Source organism: Prunus mume, linkage group LG3 (assembly GCF_029339155.1).
Source record: "Prunus mume cultivar Tortuosa linkage group LG3, ASM2933915v1, whole genome shotgun sequence".
NCBI classification, from domain to species: domain Eukaryota; kingdom Viridiplantae; phylum Streptophyta; class Magnoliopsida; order Rosales; family Rosaceae; genus Prunus; species Prunus mume.
The window spans coordinates 12,639,012-12,656,022 of record NC_142700.1 but is presented as its reverse complement, the minus strand read 5'-3'; the positions used below and the strand labels follow the sequence as shown (position 1 = coordinate 12,656,022).

The window sequence follows — 17,011 nt, the reverse complement described above, 5'->3', positions numbered from 1 at the left end:
TTCCAGATTTCGAAAGGGATTTTGTCAATGCTTTTTGTTGGAACTCTATTCAAGATATAGTTTGCAGTCTTCAAGGCTTCTCCCCACAAGAAAATAGGGAGATTGGTACAGCACATCATGCTTCTTACCATGTCTTTTTAAGTCCTATTCCTTCTCTCAGAAACTCCATTTTGCTGAGGTGTATCTGGATTGGTATACTGAGCTATTATACCTTCTTCCTGGAGATATCTTGCAAAAGGACCTGGATTTCTTCCGGCTTCATCAAATTTGCCATAATATTCTCCACCTCGGTCTAACCTTACCACTTTAATTTTAAGTTCTAACTATTTTTCCACCTCGGCTTTATAGATTTTGAACATATCTAAGGCTTCTGATTTTTCTTTTATTAAATAGATATGTCCATATCTTGAGTGATCCTCTGTGAAGGTGATAAAATACTTGTATCTTTCATGTGTTGGATTTGGAAAAGGACCACAAATATCAGTGTGAATTAATTCCAACAAATTTTCACTTCTTACTGCTCCTTTCTTCCTTAACGTGGTTAGTTTTCCTTTTATGCATTCAACACAGTTTTCATCCAACTCATTAAAGTCAAATGCACAGATTCTTTGCATAGGGTGTTCAGTCTTTCTTTTGAAATATGCCCGAGTCTTTTATGCCAAATTTTTGCAGAAATTTGATTCTTACGTTTTGCGCTTGTGATGTTCATAACCATTTGAGGAGCCTTGCAATTTAACTGAAACATATTGCCAACGAAAATTCCATTTCCAACTAACTCTTTATTATTGTAAATTGAAATACCAAATTCATCAAAACTCAAAGTGAGCTTTGATTTTACAAGCCTAGCAACTGAAATAAGGTTTCTTGTCATAGAGGGAACATATACTACATCTACCAAATCCAAAACAAAACCAGAATCTAATTGAATCCTAACTGTTCCAATGAACTCCACTTGTACTTTGACTCCATTTCCTACGTACACCTTCACCTCATCCTTGTTTGGCAGTCTCTTGGTTATGAACCTCTACAAAGAATTAGCAACATGTATTGAAGCACCACTGTCTAACCACCAAGTATTAGTTGAAACATCAATCAAATTTGATTCAAATCAGACCAAAACATTTTCAATCTTACCTTCATTTTTGCCTTTGTTTTTCTGCTTTTCTAACCACCTCTGGTACCTTGTGCAGTTCCTTTTCATGTGTCCAAATTTTCTGCAGAAATAGCATTTCAATCCAGTTGGCTTTCCCTCTTTCATCTTGGTATTTTCCTTATCTTTCTTTTCTGCAAAATTTCCCTTCTTTTCTTTGGATTGTTTGACACGATAATCTTGTACCATATTCACAGTCTTTTGACCCCTTTCCATGATGATATTATTTTCTTCTTGAACACTTATTGTTATGGGATCATTCAATGTCCAACTTTCCTTTTGAGCCACATAAGAACTCTTGAGAGTTTTGAATTCTTTTGGCAGTGAATTCAATGCAAAATGCACCATCATATCATCATCTATAGTCATGTTTAATCCCTTTAGCTTGTTTGCAATGTCTGCCATATTCATTATGTGAGCTCTTACACAACCTCGTGCCCATCATACTTCATCTCAGTCAATTTGTTCAGCAAGACACATTTCTCTCCTTTCTCAGATTCTTTAAATTTCTGACCAATTGAAACAAGAAAATCTTTGGCACAATCTGATCTTGGAATACTTCCTCTTAAAGAAGGTGTCATGGTTTTCAGCATAATCAGTGTAGCCATTCTGTTGGCCTTTTCCCATCTTTCATATTTCCTTTTGACATCTGCAGTTGCATCTGTAGCAAGTTCCTTAAGTGCATCCCACTTTAGAGCTATGTCATAGTCCATTAGCCCTAGTGAGATTTCCAGCTCTTCTTTCCACTTTAGATAGTTTGAACCGGTCAAGATTTCGATGGAGTTGTAGCTTGTAGTATTGACTATAATTTCAAGAAAAACGTAAATACAAATCCCCAATAACTTTAATTAAACATTATTGATTTGCATCTGTAGATCACAAATCAAACATGTTCCATGGTCTTAGAACAACAAATCTATAGAAGCAGTCTTGAAACAACGAATGATTCCACATCTGTGGATGGAGAAACACTCATTGTTTGCTCATACAATCTATTTTTCTAATCCGTTCCATTATAATCAATCCTTCTTGCACAATTCACATCTGTGGACAAAGATTTGTACAAGAGAGATTGAATATAATGCAATCTTTGATCAGGAACTTTGAATGAAGAATTTCCTGCATCGATTTAGTTGTTGTGGCTCACTTAATCGATTCAAGATCCTCTCCAATTGATCAATCAGTCTTTCAAGCATGATTTAAGCAGAGAACTTTATGCTTAATTCATACCTTAACAATTAAGTTATGCAATCAAAGCTTACATGCTTATAATGACAGTATATAAAACATATTCTTTTAAGGCGAATTTTATCTTGTAATTAGGTTAAGAACATATAACCTGGCTCTGATACCACATGTAAACTTAATCAATCTGTATAATCTTACAGTGTGGTTATGGCAGCTTATAAACCTGTCATTTTGTGCAACAGTGGGGGCCCTAGAGACAGTTAAGAACGGTGAAACATGATTTCTTTGTGATTGGCTATGGCTAAACTTATCCAAGACCAGCAGATTGCGCAGAGAATGGGCATAGAAGCGCAACAGCATGTGACAGATTCATTCTCTACAAAAATATTTGGTCAGCATTTGAACATATCAATACCTTGTTGTTGCTTGGACGAAAGAAGACTGAAGACTACATAACCTTGCAGTCAGTGAACGATTGCCACTTGTCAGTGATAGCCATTTGTGTAGAAAGGACTTCTTTGTGAACGATTGTTACTTGTCAGTGATACGTGATATTTTTTTTTTTTTATGTAGTTGCCTTCATGTGGGGCAAACAACTTAGAAAGAATGACTATCTTCCAATTTTCTTAGAAAAATTTTCAACAAGAAAACAACTTGGACTTTGATTGACATGGAAGATGCGCTGGTATCACATATCAGCTGACTTAAAAATCAAAAATGAAAATTCAGTATAAGAAGATCTTCGCTTGAGGACGAAAGTCAATGCAGACTTTAAAATACACAAGGTCATTGCTTTGGTTTCATTTGTGGAAATCTCTCTTCGACGTACAGAGGGGTTTGGATAATTTGTGTTGTGTGGTTATGGCAGCTTATAAACCTGTCATTTTGTGCAACAGTAGGGGCCCTAGGGACAGTTAAGAACTGTGAAACATGATTTCTTTGTGATTGTAACCCAAGAGAGTTCTCCCTTGGCTATGGCTAAACTTATCCAAGACCCGCAGATTGCGCAGAGAATGGGCATAGAAGCGCAACGGCATGTGACAGATTCATTCTCTACTTAAATATTTGGTCATCATTTGAACATATCAATACCTTGTTGTTGCTTGGACGAAAGAAGACTGAAGACTGCATGACCTTGCAGCATAAGTGAATCAACTCAGAGACTGATATACTAATTTGTTGGGTTTAATATATCCATCAACTTACTGAGTGTGTGGCTATTGGTGAAGGGATTTCTAGATTAGTTATGTTTTATGTCTTTCGTCTTTTGGTCATGTAGTTAACAGATGCTAGTGACTTGTGAATGAAGAGAGAGAAGATTTGCTACGAAGGTTCTGCTTCTCCTGCAGTTTAACATCAATAAGGACGTCAATGTAATGTTGGATATAGATAGCTCTTTCACTTTCATAGATGGTTATTTAGCTTAAGAGGGCAAAGAAAGAATATTTTAGAACATTGGAAATACAAGGGCAATGCTCAAGTAAGAACTGTATATAAACTGAGTATTAAAATCTTGCACTGGTTTAATAACGGCCGCTTCAAATGCTAAGGGCTGGGTGGTGCTGCATCATCCATGTTGAATCCAAGTTGAAGCTATACAGAGCAGAGACCGCTTTTTTGCTTGCCACATTACCAATTTAAAAGATGTAGTAAAATTTCATTAAACCTTAATATTAATTACATCGTGATTTTTTTTTTTTTTTTTTAACAAAAGAGCGATAATATTTTATTAATAAGATATAAAAAAATACAAAGCAACTAAGGTGCCAAATATGAATATAACTTCTCCAGTGACCAAACACAATACTGAAGAGAACCGTAATGCCATACTGACGCAACCCGGCATCATCCCCCGCTTTGTAGCTCTAAATCTATACCGAAGACTAACAACTAGAGCCAAATCATTGCATACTTTGGCCAAAAACAACAACTATTAGTGGTCGTGAGCTATTAGTGGCACAATAACGAAGGCACCAAATGCTAAGGGTAGGGTGGTGACGGAGCCAGTGATTTCATATGTGAGGAAGTCTCTTACAAAATATTTATAAATAAATAATAATAAAAATTGATCTCACAATACATTCCAAAGTAACCCAAAAGACCAAAACACTATACTTTCCTGATGCCCTGCCAGCTGTCAATTTAAACTTTCCTGATTCTTTAGACTTGGTAAATTGACTTGAAGTTTCGCTAGTCTTTGTAATGGACAGGAACCGTTTTTCTTTTATTTCGAATTGACAACGCTGGTCCTTAATTAAGAGGATAGAATTTTCTGTGATGACAATCAGTTCGTGAGTTCTTGATTTTAGTCAACAAGGTACCTTCTACGGTGCACTAGGATTTAAAAGAAAAAAACAAAACCTGCTGTTCAAGTTGGCCGGTTCCAGCTTTTGTTTCGAATTGACAACGCTGGTCCTTAATTGCAAGGATTATAATTTTCTGTGATGATTATTTGTTTGCATTTACAATTTTTTTATTAATCAGTTCGTGAGTTCTTGACTTTAGTCACCTCATGCCAGTCCAAAAATAGATACTTGACACGTGTATTATCCCATCAGTTTTATATAGTTCTCAGGGAGCCAAGAGAATTATTCTTCCCCAAATTGGCAAGATTGATCAAATTAGGGATTTAATTAGGAAATTCCCAATTGATGACAATAATCCCAATTTATCAAATCGATCCTCAAGTGGAAGGAAATCAATTTGACTTAGGGCTTTCTTGATGGAATAATTCGGTTTCCACGCACTATGTTGTTGACTTGAACAGAGGGGCAGGGCAGTAGCATCCAATCTAGAGTGATTAGCAAATTGACTTGGAGTTTCTTGGTCTTTTTAATTGAAAATATCACAAATTGCATATATGTAATTTACCAGAACCACTTTTTTCTTTGCTTCGAATTGACAATAGTGGTTCTTAATTGCAAGCATAGAATTATTTTATTTAGTCACCTCATGCCCGTCCATATCCCATCACTTCAATATTGATCAAAGGGCTCGTTTGGTACGTTGGACTGTACTGACTAATTTCCGTCGGATAGTATTAATTTGTTCCGGAGAGTCGACTATTTATCCATAATATTATAAGGCGTTTGGTGCTGTTCCGGATAAATAGTCGACTAAGTTATACTGTGTTTGGTGATGTTCCGGATAACATCAGATCCAACTATTTTTAAATAAAAAAAATTCTTTGATAATTTTAATGGAAATTGAGATTCAAATTACACGAATTTTTTTTTGGTAAGATTCATATGACAAGATTTGTTTTTCAATTGTTTTTGCCAAGATTTTTTTTCATATAACCCATTATCATAATTGTAGTATCTCATAAAAATTCCAACATACTCACATACGTTAATAAAAATAGTACCAAATAATGTATAATTCAAAGTGATCACATACTAAGGTGATAAAAGCAAAAGGGAAAGTTGTTCATAAACCAAACTACATTAAAGAGTGAATCACAGCTCCCTCGCCCCAAGTAAGAGAAGAACAAATGCTTTTCGCATAGCACCATCCAATGTCAGGAATGTTCTCTCATCACTTGCTTTCTCCAAAATTAGCCGTAGTGCCTTAATTTGGTCATTAATAGACAAGTCCATCTTTGCCAATTCAGCAGCAATGTCAAGTCTTGGTTCTGATCCTTTCACCAAACTATTAGTTATAGTTTTCAATTGGTCAATAGACTCAGAAATCATCTCACCAAATGCTTTAGCCATTTCCTTTTGAATATCAGTATTTGCATTTCGTTTGCGGTGTTGACTGCTTGAGCTAGCTGAGTTTTGTTGATTTGATCTTGGCAAAGAGGCAGAATGTTCTGGATCAACCTCAACTTCCTCATCATCATCATTGACATCAATGTGATGCACAGACTCATTCATCATTTCAGTGGGAGTTGTAGACCCTCTACCAGTTGCTCGGTCCTTCCCAAATATATTCTTCAACCTATCATATATTAGACATTGTTTCCCCCTCCAACCATCAGCATCCTTGTTATGCTGCATCAAAATGGAAAAATTATAAATATAAATAAAAATATAAAAAATATAAGAATTACATATTACTTAACAAGTGTACTAACCTGCACATAAGTGTTCCATGCTTCATCGCTGTCAACCTCAATGCATTTCAAAGAATCATTCCAAGCAAAACCACTTTTGTTAATCATGTCAAATATTATCCCATACAATTTTTTCCAAAATCTCATCTTGGACTCAATACGTGGGACTACCCTTAAATCAGTATTGGGAAATTTCTCAGCTAATGATTTTTCAATTTGGATCATTGTTCCAGATTTAAAGGAACCATTATCACATCGTAAACCTCGATTGACTACATCCTCAAGTATGGTCAACAATGCTTCTTTCTCATGTGCTTTCCACACCCTTCTACTTCCTTTTGATTGACTTGACTATCCACTCTCCATTCCTATAGCCAATATAGACAATATAATTTGCGTACATATAATTAAGAAAAAAAGTTGGAAGATCAAATAAAATAAATACTAATTACTCCTATCCAGAGTCTAATACGGTGTACCAAACGAACCCAAAATGTCAGATAATATTAAATTGTTACTTAACACGTGTACGTTATTGCTCAACCATTTGATCAGGCCAATCTATAAATAGATAGCTCTCCGAGTCCAGCTTTAACTTTCATTGATGATTAATGGCAAGGATAGAATTATCTACTTTAGTCACCTCATGCCCGTCCATATCCCATCACTTCAATATTGATCAAAATGTCAAATAATATTAAATTGTTACTTGACATGTTTACGCTATTGCTCAATCATTTGATCAGCCCAGTCTATAAATAGATAGCTCTCTAGCTTTAACTTTCATAGATGTGCAAACAAAAAATATCAAAACATTATGGGGATTCACCTGTCGATTCGCATGCTCTTGAAACTACTAGTTCTGTTGTTGTTTCATCTTGTGGTTGGAAACTTTGTAGACTCTTTGCAACAGCTATCTTGCCATGGAGAGGAGAGCTCTGCCTTGCTGCAGTTCAAGGAGAGCTTTATTATTGACAAATCTGCTTCACGTTTTGAAGGTTCTTATGCAAAGGTTTCATCATGGAAACCAGCTGCAGGAGGAAATAGCAGTTGCTGCTCGTGGGACGGTGTGGAGTGTGACGAGATCACAAGTCACGTTATTGGCCTTGATCTGGGCAGCAGTTATCTCTATGGCTCTTTCGACTCCAATAGTAGCCTGTTCAGCCTGGTGCATCTTCAAAGGTTAATCCTCTCTGACAATAATTTCAATTACTCTCAAATTCCATCTAGCATAAGAAATTTTCCAAGCCTCACTCATCTTGACCTCTCTGCCTCTTTCTTCTCTGGTCAAGTCCCGTCTGAAGTCTCACACTTGTCCAAGTTGACATACGTTGATCTGTGTTGCAATGTTCTTGAAACTGAAACATCTCCTTCGTATGATCCTCCGCGATTGTTGAAACTTCAACCATCTGATATGAGAAGTCTGGTTCAAAATTTAACTAGTCTAGAAACTCTTTATCTTAGTTACATTAACATATCATCGTTCATACCCGTTTCCTTGACAAATTTATCATTTTTAACAAACCTTACCCTCAAGAATTGTGATTTGTTTGGCGAATTTCCAGTGAAAATTTTCAATCTACGGAACTTAAAAGTTCTTAGTGTGAGATACAACCAAGATCTCACTGGATATTTTCCTGAATTTAATCAAAGTAGTCCCCTCATCAAATTGAGAGTTGGTTCTACTGGGTTTTTCGGAACAATACCTTCATCAATTGAAAAGCTTAATTCATTGCAAGAGTTGGATGTGTATCAATGCAATTTTTCAAACTTTTTGGTTCCATCTGCAGTTGGCAATCTTAGACAGCTCACTTATCTAGACATTTCAGCAAACAGATTTGGAGGTCCAATTCCTAATTCTTTGGCAAACCTTACCCAATTGACTTCGTTTTTCGTTTTTGGCAATTCTCTAACTGGTCCAATTCCATCATGGCTTGGTAACTTTAGCAAACTAGTTGAACTAAATTTTGCTGACAATCATTTGAATGGTTCAGTTCCCGCCTTATTTTCCAATCTCACCAATCTCAAGGTCCTTTATCTAGGTAACAATAGCCTAAGCGGTGTAGTGGAGTTCCAAATGTTTCAGAAGCTACAAAATCTCAAAGAACTCGGATTGGAGAGTAACAATTTGGAATTTGTTACTGAACGATTTCCAAATATTATGGATGCAACTGTTCCACAATTCAGGATTTTGTATTTGCGTTCATGCAATTTAAAAGAGTTCCCATATTTCCTAAGGAATCAGACAAAGTTAGAACGGTTGGAAATGCAAGGAAACAACATCCATGGCGAAGTACCAAACTGGTTGTGGAACATAAGCAAGGAAACTCTGACATTAGTGGACATTACTGATAACTTCCTTTCGGGCGAACTTCCAGTTTTCATACCCTGGGTTAACATGCTCTGCTTGAGGCTTTCAAACAACAGTTTTCGTGGACCACTACCGATCCCTCCACCATCCTTGCTAGAATATGGAGCCACTAACAACAAATTTACTGGAGAAATTTCACCATTGCTTTGCAATATGAATTCTCTTTTGTACCTTGACTTGTCGAAAAACAACTTGAGTGGCACGCTTCCTCAATGTCTTGGAAACTTTAGTGATGGTCTAATGCTTTTACTTCTTGGAAGCAACTCTTTTCATGGAACGATGCCTCAATCATTCAACAACAAAAGCAGTTTGAGGATGATTGATGTTAGTCATAACCAATTGCAAGGGCAATTACCAAGGGCACTGGCAAATTGTGTGATGCTTGAGTATCTAGTTCTGTCAAACAATCAATTCATTGATGTTTTTCCCATTTGGCTGGGGACTCTTCCAGAGTTAAAACTTTTGGCAATGCGCCATAATGGGTTTAATGGTGTGATAGGACACACTAGAACAAATATTGACTTCCCCAAGTTACGCATTCTTGATTTGTCTTACAACAATTTCACAAGTGAGATTCCACCTTTGTTTCCAGATATTGCTGTAAACATGTCAACATACATGCAGTCAGAAGTACAATATGTCGTCACTACTGTTTATGTTACACGGAGTGTTCCTCTCTCAATCACAATAGCAATTAAGGGTCTGGAGTTGTACTATTCAAAGATTCAAGAAGGCCTTGCAGCCATTGATTTCTCAAGCAACAAATTTGAAGGGAAGATTCCAGAGTTCATTGGGAACCTTACAGAGCTTCACTCGCTCAATATTTCCAACAACATTCTCACTGGTTCAATTCCATCATCATTGGGTAGCTTAAGGAAGCTTGAATCGTTGGACCTTTCACAAAACAAGCTCTCAGGGCAAATCCCCCAACAACTGACGCAGCTTACATTCCTTGGGACCTTTGATGTGTCTCACAACAATCTCACAGGTCCTATACCGCAAGGTACCCAACTTACTTCCTTGAATAGCACTTCATATGAGGGAAATCTTGGATTGTGTGGAGATCCATTACCAAACAAATGCGGAGAGGCCCCTCAACGGCCACCTTCAACTGAAGAAGATAATGGTTCAGGCTCAACTGGAATGGTTGAATTTGATTTGAAATTTGTTTTGGCTGGAATTGTAAGTGGGTTTGTAGTGGGAGTTGTTCTTGCGGATGTCGTGATCATAAGAAGGCAGGAGTTGTTTCTTAGGGTTGTTGGAATGGTGAGGCTAATGATATGGAAAAGGTAGAGTCGGGGATGCAAAAGTATAGTTTGTTATAAGGTCATGCGTTTGGAGTTGTTTTCTTGTTTTTGCTTCTCCTTCCATGTAACGTTGCTCTATCTTTGTAGTTGTACTTGTGGTTATGCTATATCCAAATAAAGGTTTTTGACTGTTGCATGTATTTCGGTATTTGGATTCTCTGCATTCATAATGTTTGCAAATTTCTGTGTGTAATAAAATGATTTTAATCATTAATTGAGCACAAAGTACATTTGATGAAATGGAATTGAAGCTTTCCAAAAGCCTCAGATGAATATACCTACAATAGTTGCTGCTAATTGCGAAGGGCAAAAGGAATCTACACAAATACAAACCTTTTTTTTTCTTTTTTGTATACAAGCGAATAGTCTACTTTAGTCTAATCTAAACTATGGGGTGGGGGATTTGAACTTAGGTGTAGAGTGGGGATAACATTCGCCCCAGCCAACTTGACTAAGCAACCCAAGTACAAACTTTAAGTACAATGTAAATCAAGATCAGTTGTCTAAAACCTGATCAGAGCTATAGATTTGCAAAACATATATATGGAGATTGTATACTATACCGTTAATCTGGATAAATTCAGCTCAAATCCAGCAGTTGCTCAATAATGAAGGCTACAAATTATATTATATATATACTACAGCTGTTAAACGGTTATTGTGCTTAGGAACAGTACTGTTCCTAAGCTGTTCATTTGGGAGGAAATAGCAGTTGCTGCTCCTGGGACGGCGTGGAGTGTGACGAGACAACAAGTCATGTTATTGGCCTTAATCTTAGCAGTAGTTTATCTCTACGGCTCTTTGGATGCCAATAGTAGCTTGTTCAGCCTCGTGCATCTTCAAAGGTTAAGCCTCTCTGACAATATAATTTCACTTACTCTTAAATTCCATCTAGCATAAGAAATTTTCCAAGCCTCACTCATCTTGACCTCTCTGCCTCTTTCTTATCTGGTCAAGTCCTGTCTGAAGTCTCACACTTGTCCAAGTTGACATACCTTAGTCTGTGTTGCAATGTTCTTGAAATTGAAACATCTCCTTCTTATGATCCTCCGCGATTGTTGAAACTTCAACCATCTGATTTGAGAAGTCTGGTTCAAAATTTAACTAGTCTAGAAACTCTTTATCTTAGTTACATTAACATAACATCGATCATACCCGTTTCCTTGACAAATTTATCATTTGTGTATTTCCATACTTGATCAGAAATTTCACTGACAAAAACCTCAAATAATCCAAACAATAGACTGCAAACACATCAAATTCCTATCAACCAATATCAAATTAAAATGTTGACGAAACACACAGGTCACCAATTCAAGGACAAACTAAATCAATTAACAAATTATAGCAGCACAGGGGAGCAAAGCAATCATACTGATTATGGTGAAAGGCTAACAAAACCAGGACTGCAATCGAGAAGAGTCCAAAAGGAGCTCAGATTCAATACGAAAACCTCCTTTGAAACAGGCGCCGATACTCGGCTCGTGACGTTGATGATCTCCTGTACGTGCTTCTCGCTCGCCGTGCGATGTCGCTTTGAATAGCTGCCATTCCTCATGCGTTAAGATTCTTAAATGTCTTTGCAAACATAGATGCTGTGAATTTGCTATTAACAAGAATCTTATCTGCCATTCCTGCAGCCATACTTAATTTTTTATTTTTTTTTAAATCAGTGAGAAATAGTAGTATGATCACTGCAAAAGAACACTAAAAAGGTGCACAAGACACATCAGATAAATATGATAAAGCCAAGATATGGAATCAGACCAGTTGTCATTTCTTCTATGAAATCTAAAGGTTTCCTATATGTACTCCTCAAAATAGTGTGTGTGTGTGTGTGTGTGTGTGTGTGTGTTTGGATTATTTGAGCTAGCAATAAATCTGGAAAATGACAATAAAACAAAACCAGGACATAAAGATGTAACATATTAAACAACATGATATCAAATAGGTGCAAATACCTTTGTTGTCTTCTTAAGCTTAGCATTGGGATGACAACAGAAACCTGATCTGCTAGTATCACATCAAATGATGGCCACAGGACCAGCACACGGAGAGCAACAAAAAGGCACTGCAGAAATGCACACAAAGCATGAAGACGATAGAATATACGTAAGGGTAGGAAAGCACCATATACAGTAACAGGAAAGATACAGGGAAACCAAATGACATTAAAACATCAAACAATGCACTGATTTTAAATGACGGTTGAACACTGCGAAACTGAGAAATAAGGACAAGGAAAGAAAATAAAATTTGACATGTTTGTTCTCACTATGTATATACCATCTTCCAATCCCACGGTGTAGCATCCATTATCTATGAAGTACCCTGTTTGATGAAGTTCCTATAGCAGGTCTGTGTTTCTAATCCTGTTTCCGTCAGAGTATACACACCAAGACGACTTGAAACTGTCATTTTCAACATTTTATTGTAAAGTAGGTCATCATGTAAATCTTTCATTCAACTTTCAAACAAACTTACATATGAAAAAGAAAAAACAGAGTTACTCTTGTTCGATGTTTTGTACCATACACAATCCAACCTCAAGTAAACCCCACTACTATTTTACACAGATGCCATGAATCCATAAAATCAAACATAAAATTGAAACAGAGAAAGCACACACACCAGAAACGGTCTCCTCAGAGCATCGATTTTTGTCATTGTCTGCAGTGAAAACGTGAACTTATGCCCAGCCGCATCAACAATTAGTCTTTCAGCTCCACCCACACATCAAATTCATAAATACAGCCTTCAACAACAATAGAAAGAAGAAGTAGAAATTACCTATGCCCAGAAAATAATAGCAACGTTCAACAATTTCTTCGCCATTTTCAGCTCTCCAATTCTCTGCATTCTAATCAAAGTCTCAAAAGATAAGCTTTTTTCTGCAAATTGGGCCAGAACTGGGTCGGTTCTGGCCCAACATTTGTAATATAAAGTATTGGGTTCTGGCCGAGTTCGATATGATCCGACCCATTTCAGTTTCAGACCAAAAACAGGTCGTGATCTTTCTCAATACTCAACTTCTCGCACAGAAGAATCTGAAGAAGAGGAGAAGAGAAATGAATGGAGAAGAATTAGCGGGCCCCCCAGTCCCCAAAGCTCCGCCGTCTGCTTTATTTTTTCGGCGTTGGCTGCAAGTCATGAATTTTCTTTTCTTCTTTTTTTTTTTGGGTAAAAATGAATTTTCATTTCAATTTTAAGTCTTTGGTTTTTAAGTCTTTTTCTTCTTCTTTTTTAAACGTTTGGCGGATTTTAAATTCAGTTGTTTTCTTTCAGGGCTTCATGATAGGTTCGCAGATTCAGAAAAGGAAAACAAAGAAGCAAATTAAAGGAAAGGCATTCATGACCCCTCTCTGTACCAGCTATTAGTACTTATAAATGATTCTGGATGATACCAAAAGGATAACCGTATCCTAGCTTTACGGGAAATAGAATCTAAACTATTGCAATGAAATAGAAAGGATGGATAGGTCCTATCACTTCATAGAAGAGGTCCATCCGACGACAATGCAGTGTTTTTATGTGAAAATTTTATCAGGTGAATCTGTCATGACCAGAAATGAAGACGAAGAAAAAGAAAAAAAATTAAAAGCAAACTGAAAATGCAAAATAAAAAGTACAATATTAATAATATATATCTAGCCTCGAAGTCTTCTGTCCATCCTGTTGAGGGGGACTGTTATCATCACATAGAGGAGCCTATCTTGTACATTGTTTATCAATCGAAAATATGCATATCTCCAAGTCTTGTTAATAATTAAACAACCACAAACTCCCCAAAATCCCACTATAAACCCCAATGCTGCAAAGATATAAAACCATGGAAGTTGATGAAGCCAATTGAGCACGTCTTTGTTGTTCTTGTTATTTGCATCAATGCCCTTATTTGGTTCACACTTTGGAAGTGGCGCACCACAAAGTTTTGGGTTCCCCTCAAACGCAGAAACTTCGAAGCTTTGGAGCTGGGTGCCTGTTGGTATCGATCCTTCAAGGTTATTATATGAGACATTAAATTCTTTTAAGAAATTAAGGCTCGCCAATGACGATGGGATTATTCCAGACAAGTGATTCATGGAGAGGTTCAAAACCTCTAAATTTTTTAGGTTAGATATTTGGTCTGGAATGACACCGGAGAAGTTGTTGGAGTCAAGACTCAACGTGTAGAGAAGATGCAATTGGCTGATCTCCGTGGGTATATCACCAACAATGTTATTCGTAGAGAAGTCTATCGTTGCTGGAAAAAAATACAATTTTTGTGATAGAAAAGTTTGATTTGCGGTTATGCTGATGCTGCTGCTGTAGACAGGAAATTCAAATTCATAATTGTCTCCTTGAGATGCAATTGGTTCATGAAGCAACCTTGGTAGTCGACAAAGTTGCTGTGGAAATTTACCTGAAATTTGGTTGTGTGACAAGCTTATATAAAATAGTCTAGGAAGAGTCCCCAACCAACTTGGAATCGGCCCTGTGATTTGATTAAAACCCAGAGCCAAGATCTCTATGTTCTTGAGCTTTGATAACCAAAAAGGTATTTTACCAGTGAGGTTAGAACGAACCAAACCCAAGAGCCGAAGATTTTGGAATCCATCAAAATCAACCATGTCATCATCAGATGGCATTCCCTCACCCACAAAGGAACCGCTAAGCAAGAGTGCGTGAAGACTTTTGCAACTCATCAATATCTTCATTGCCCCTGTGAGGTTGGTGAATCGGTTGTAACCAAGCGAGAGGAAGGACAAGGATTTCAATGAAACTATCTCAGCTTGTATTTGTCCCTTTAGATTATTTCCAGTCAACCGAATGGCTTTTAGGAACCTACATGAGTAAAGGCTTACTGGAACCGTACCAGTGAAGTTATTGATCCGTAGGTCAAGTTTAGTAAGTTGACTCAGTCTTGAGAAATTAAGCACAGAGATATCTCCTTCCAAGTGGTTGTTTCCCAAACGCAGTTCGACAAGGTTTGTGCAATTCATCAAAGATGGGGGCAACACACCTTCTAAATTGTTGAAATCTAAGGTCACAAACTTCAACCTGGAAAGCTTCCCCAAATTGTGAGGAAGCTTGCCGCCAAAATGATTAGAGGAAAGGTCAAGGATGGCAAGGTTGGTGAGGTTGACAATTTTACCACTAATGGCTCCATGTAGTGAATTGAGAGGTAATGCAATTTCTTCCAGTTTGGTAGCATTATAGATATCTTCTGGAAGTAATCCTGAGAGGTTATTGTGATTGGCACGAAAAACCTGCAGTTCAGAACACTTCCCTAACCCAGGAGCAAGGCTGCCATTGAATAAATTGGAAGAAAAATCCAATAGCCTAAGGAAGGGAGAAGAATGTTGGAGACAAATAGAGGATGGGACACACCCTGTGAAGCTATTGTTGCTAACATTGAAACTAGTCAAGTTGCTTGCTTGTTGGAATAATGAAGATGGAATTGCACCAGAGAAGTGATTGCTGGACAAATCGACTATCCGGATATTGCTGGACGATAGAGAAAGTGGTAGCTCTCCAAAAAGACAGTTATAGCTCAAATCAAGGATCTCGAGTTGATTCAAAGAAAAGAAGAACTGAGTTTCAAGTGAACCATATAGTGAATTGTGGGAAAGGTTCAAGTGGGTGAGATGTGTGAGATATGCAAGTGGAAAGGGAGAGATATCTCCTTTGAGCCCTTTGGAAGGCAAGAGCAAACGGGTGACCCAACCATCTTGATCACAAGTGATGCCCTTCCAACGACAGCAATCAATGGATGTCCAATTTAAAGGAGGAGAAGATAGATTGGAGGCAAAGAATAGGAGGGAGCTGTGGTCAGTTTCTTTGCATGCATGAATATTTGTAGATATAATGCAAGAGAGTAAGAGGAAGAGAAATAAGCCATGAGCCATTAGGTTATAAGCTTGCACTAGCATGTTGCTTTGTGTATGTGCCGTTGCTCACATGTAGTTATATGTATAAGAACAACCATGCTTGAAAACGATGCAAACCACCACCACACAATGCAAATTGATAAGTCGGGAAACAACAACCACTGAATGCAAATTATTGATATTGAAACCTTTGGGCCACCAGAAGAGGACTTGACCGTGATATATGTGAACAGAATCCTTGTTGAATTCAAACTGGAATATGTTTTTCTTTTATTTTTAAGGCAACTGATAACTGATACCAGCTCATCTTCCATGTTAATCACTCAAAGTCCAAGTTCAAAGTTGTTTTTCTTGCTGATGATTCTTCTAAGAACTCATCTTTGTCGTTTGAGTATCTTATCTCCACAGAATTAGGAACAGCTTGTAATTTGAAACTTGTATTGACATAAATACAGCCAGCCACCCAATGTTTGACGCGTACTTTCCCTCATTGGTGTTTTCTTTCAAAAAAATGACAATTTTTCAAGGACTTTGGAAGATATATGGTGTTATTTTTCTTGCCAGATTGATATGGCCTGAGAGTGACAATGCCAGTCAAGCCTGATCCGACATTATACATTAACGTTATTTTTAAGGCAGCTGATAACTGATACCAGCGAGCACATCTTCCATGTTAGTCACTTAAAGTCCAAGTTCAAAGTTGTTTTCTTGTTGATGATTCTTCTAAGAAAATTCAAAATTGGAGGATAGTCATTTATTCCAAGTTGTTTGCCCCACAAGAAGGCAACTGCTATAATAAAGTTTCTTGGTAGAGCAATAATGTTGAACCCTCTGAGCGGGCACAACTTAACAACTACTTGCTAAATATATTGATAGCTATAAAATGAGCCCCACCAGGAACAAGTGTATTGTGTTGAGTTGTGAAGAATAATTCTAGGAGACGAGTGTTTGGATGTCGCATTTGTAGTGGAAGATAGCAGTTCTGTAATTTCGAGCAAGCTGCAAGCTAAAAGGCAGTTCTGTGAAAGTTGCATCTAATTTTTTGATTTTCTTATAGTTAGCTTGAAA

General features: G+C 37.2%; 3 protein-coding genes and 1 pseudogene across 4 annotated transcripts in view; 1 reads left to right on the top strand and 3 right to left on the bottom strand.

Moving 5' to 3' along the window:
• The window catches only part of LOC103326082 (tyrosine-sulfated glycopeptide receptor 1 pseudogene), a 50,310-nt pseudogene extending 34,295 nt beyond the window's left edge, over positions 1–16,015 (bottom strand). The window contains exons 1-3 of the transcript XR_016125414.1: positions 12,705–16,015; positions 12,035–12,144; positions 11,449–11,718 (exon numbers count right to left, since the gene is read on the bottom strand). The product of XR_016125414.1 is annotated as a tyrosine-sulfated glycopeptide receptor 1 pseudogene, transcript variant X1 (transcript). The remainder of the gene's footprint in view (positions 1–11,448; positions 11,719–12,034; positions 12,145–12,704) is intronic.
• On the bottom strand, positions 1,573–2,837 carry LOC148918770 (uncharacterized). Its single transcript, XM_089048702.1, has 3 exons — positions 2,796–2,837; positions 2,657–2,714; positions 1,573–1,952 (listed from the first exon to the last, which is right to left on the bottom strand). The coding sequence occupies exons 1-3, from the start codon at positions 2,835–2,837 to the stop codon at positions 1,573–1,575; spliced, it is 480 nt and encodes a 159-aa protein (XP_088904828.1).
• LOC148918769 (uncharacterized) lies at positions 5,797–6,620 on the bottom strand. Its single transcript, XM_089048701.1, has 2 exons — positions 6,417–6,620; positions 5,797–6,333 (listed from the first exon to the last, which is right to left on the bottom strand). The coding sequence occupies exons 1-2, from the start codon at positions 6,618–6,620 to the stop codon at positions 5,797–5,799; spliced, it is 741 nt and encodes a 246-aa protein (XP_088904827.1).
• LOC107881141 (receptor-like protein 6) lies at positions 7,148–10,213 on the top strand. Its single transcript, XM_089048951.1, has one exon. The coding sequence runs from the start codon at positions 7,213–7,215 to the stop codon at positions 10,057–10,059; it is 2,847 nt and encodes a 948-aa protein (XP_088905077.1). The 5' UTR covers positions 7,148–7,212; the 3' UTR covers positions 10,060–10,213.
• Positions 16,016–17,011: the final 996 nt, after the last annotated feature.

Excerpts from the sequence above, each read along its gene's own strand:
- LOC148918770 (XM_089048702.1), bottom strand. The coding sequence starts at position 2,837 with ATGGCTATCACTGACAAGTGGCAATCGTTCACTGACTGCAAG. Across the intron at positions 2,715-2,795 it reads AATCGTTCACTGACTGCAAG|AGAATGAATCTGTCACATGC; the intron begins GTTATGTAGTCT and ends ATATTTTTGTAG. Across the intron at positions 1,953-2,656 it reads ATTCTCTGCGCAATCTGCTG|TCAATACTACAAGCTACAAC; the intron begins GTCTTGGATAAG and ends TTGAAATTATAG.
- LOC148918769 (XM_089048701.1), bottom strand. The coding sequence starts at position 6,620 with ATGATCCAAATTGAAAAATCATTAGCTGAGAAATTTCCCAATACTGAT. Across the intron at positions 6,334-6,416 it reads CATGGAACACTTATGTGCAG|CATAACAAGGATGCTGATGG; the intron begins GTTAGTACACTT and ends ATTTTGATGCAG.
- LOC107881141 (XM_089048951.1), top strand. The coding sequence starts at position 7,213 with ATGGGGATTCACCTGTCGATTCGCATGCTCTTGAAACTACTAGTTCTG.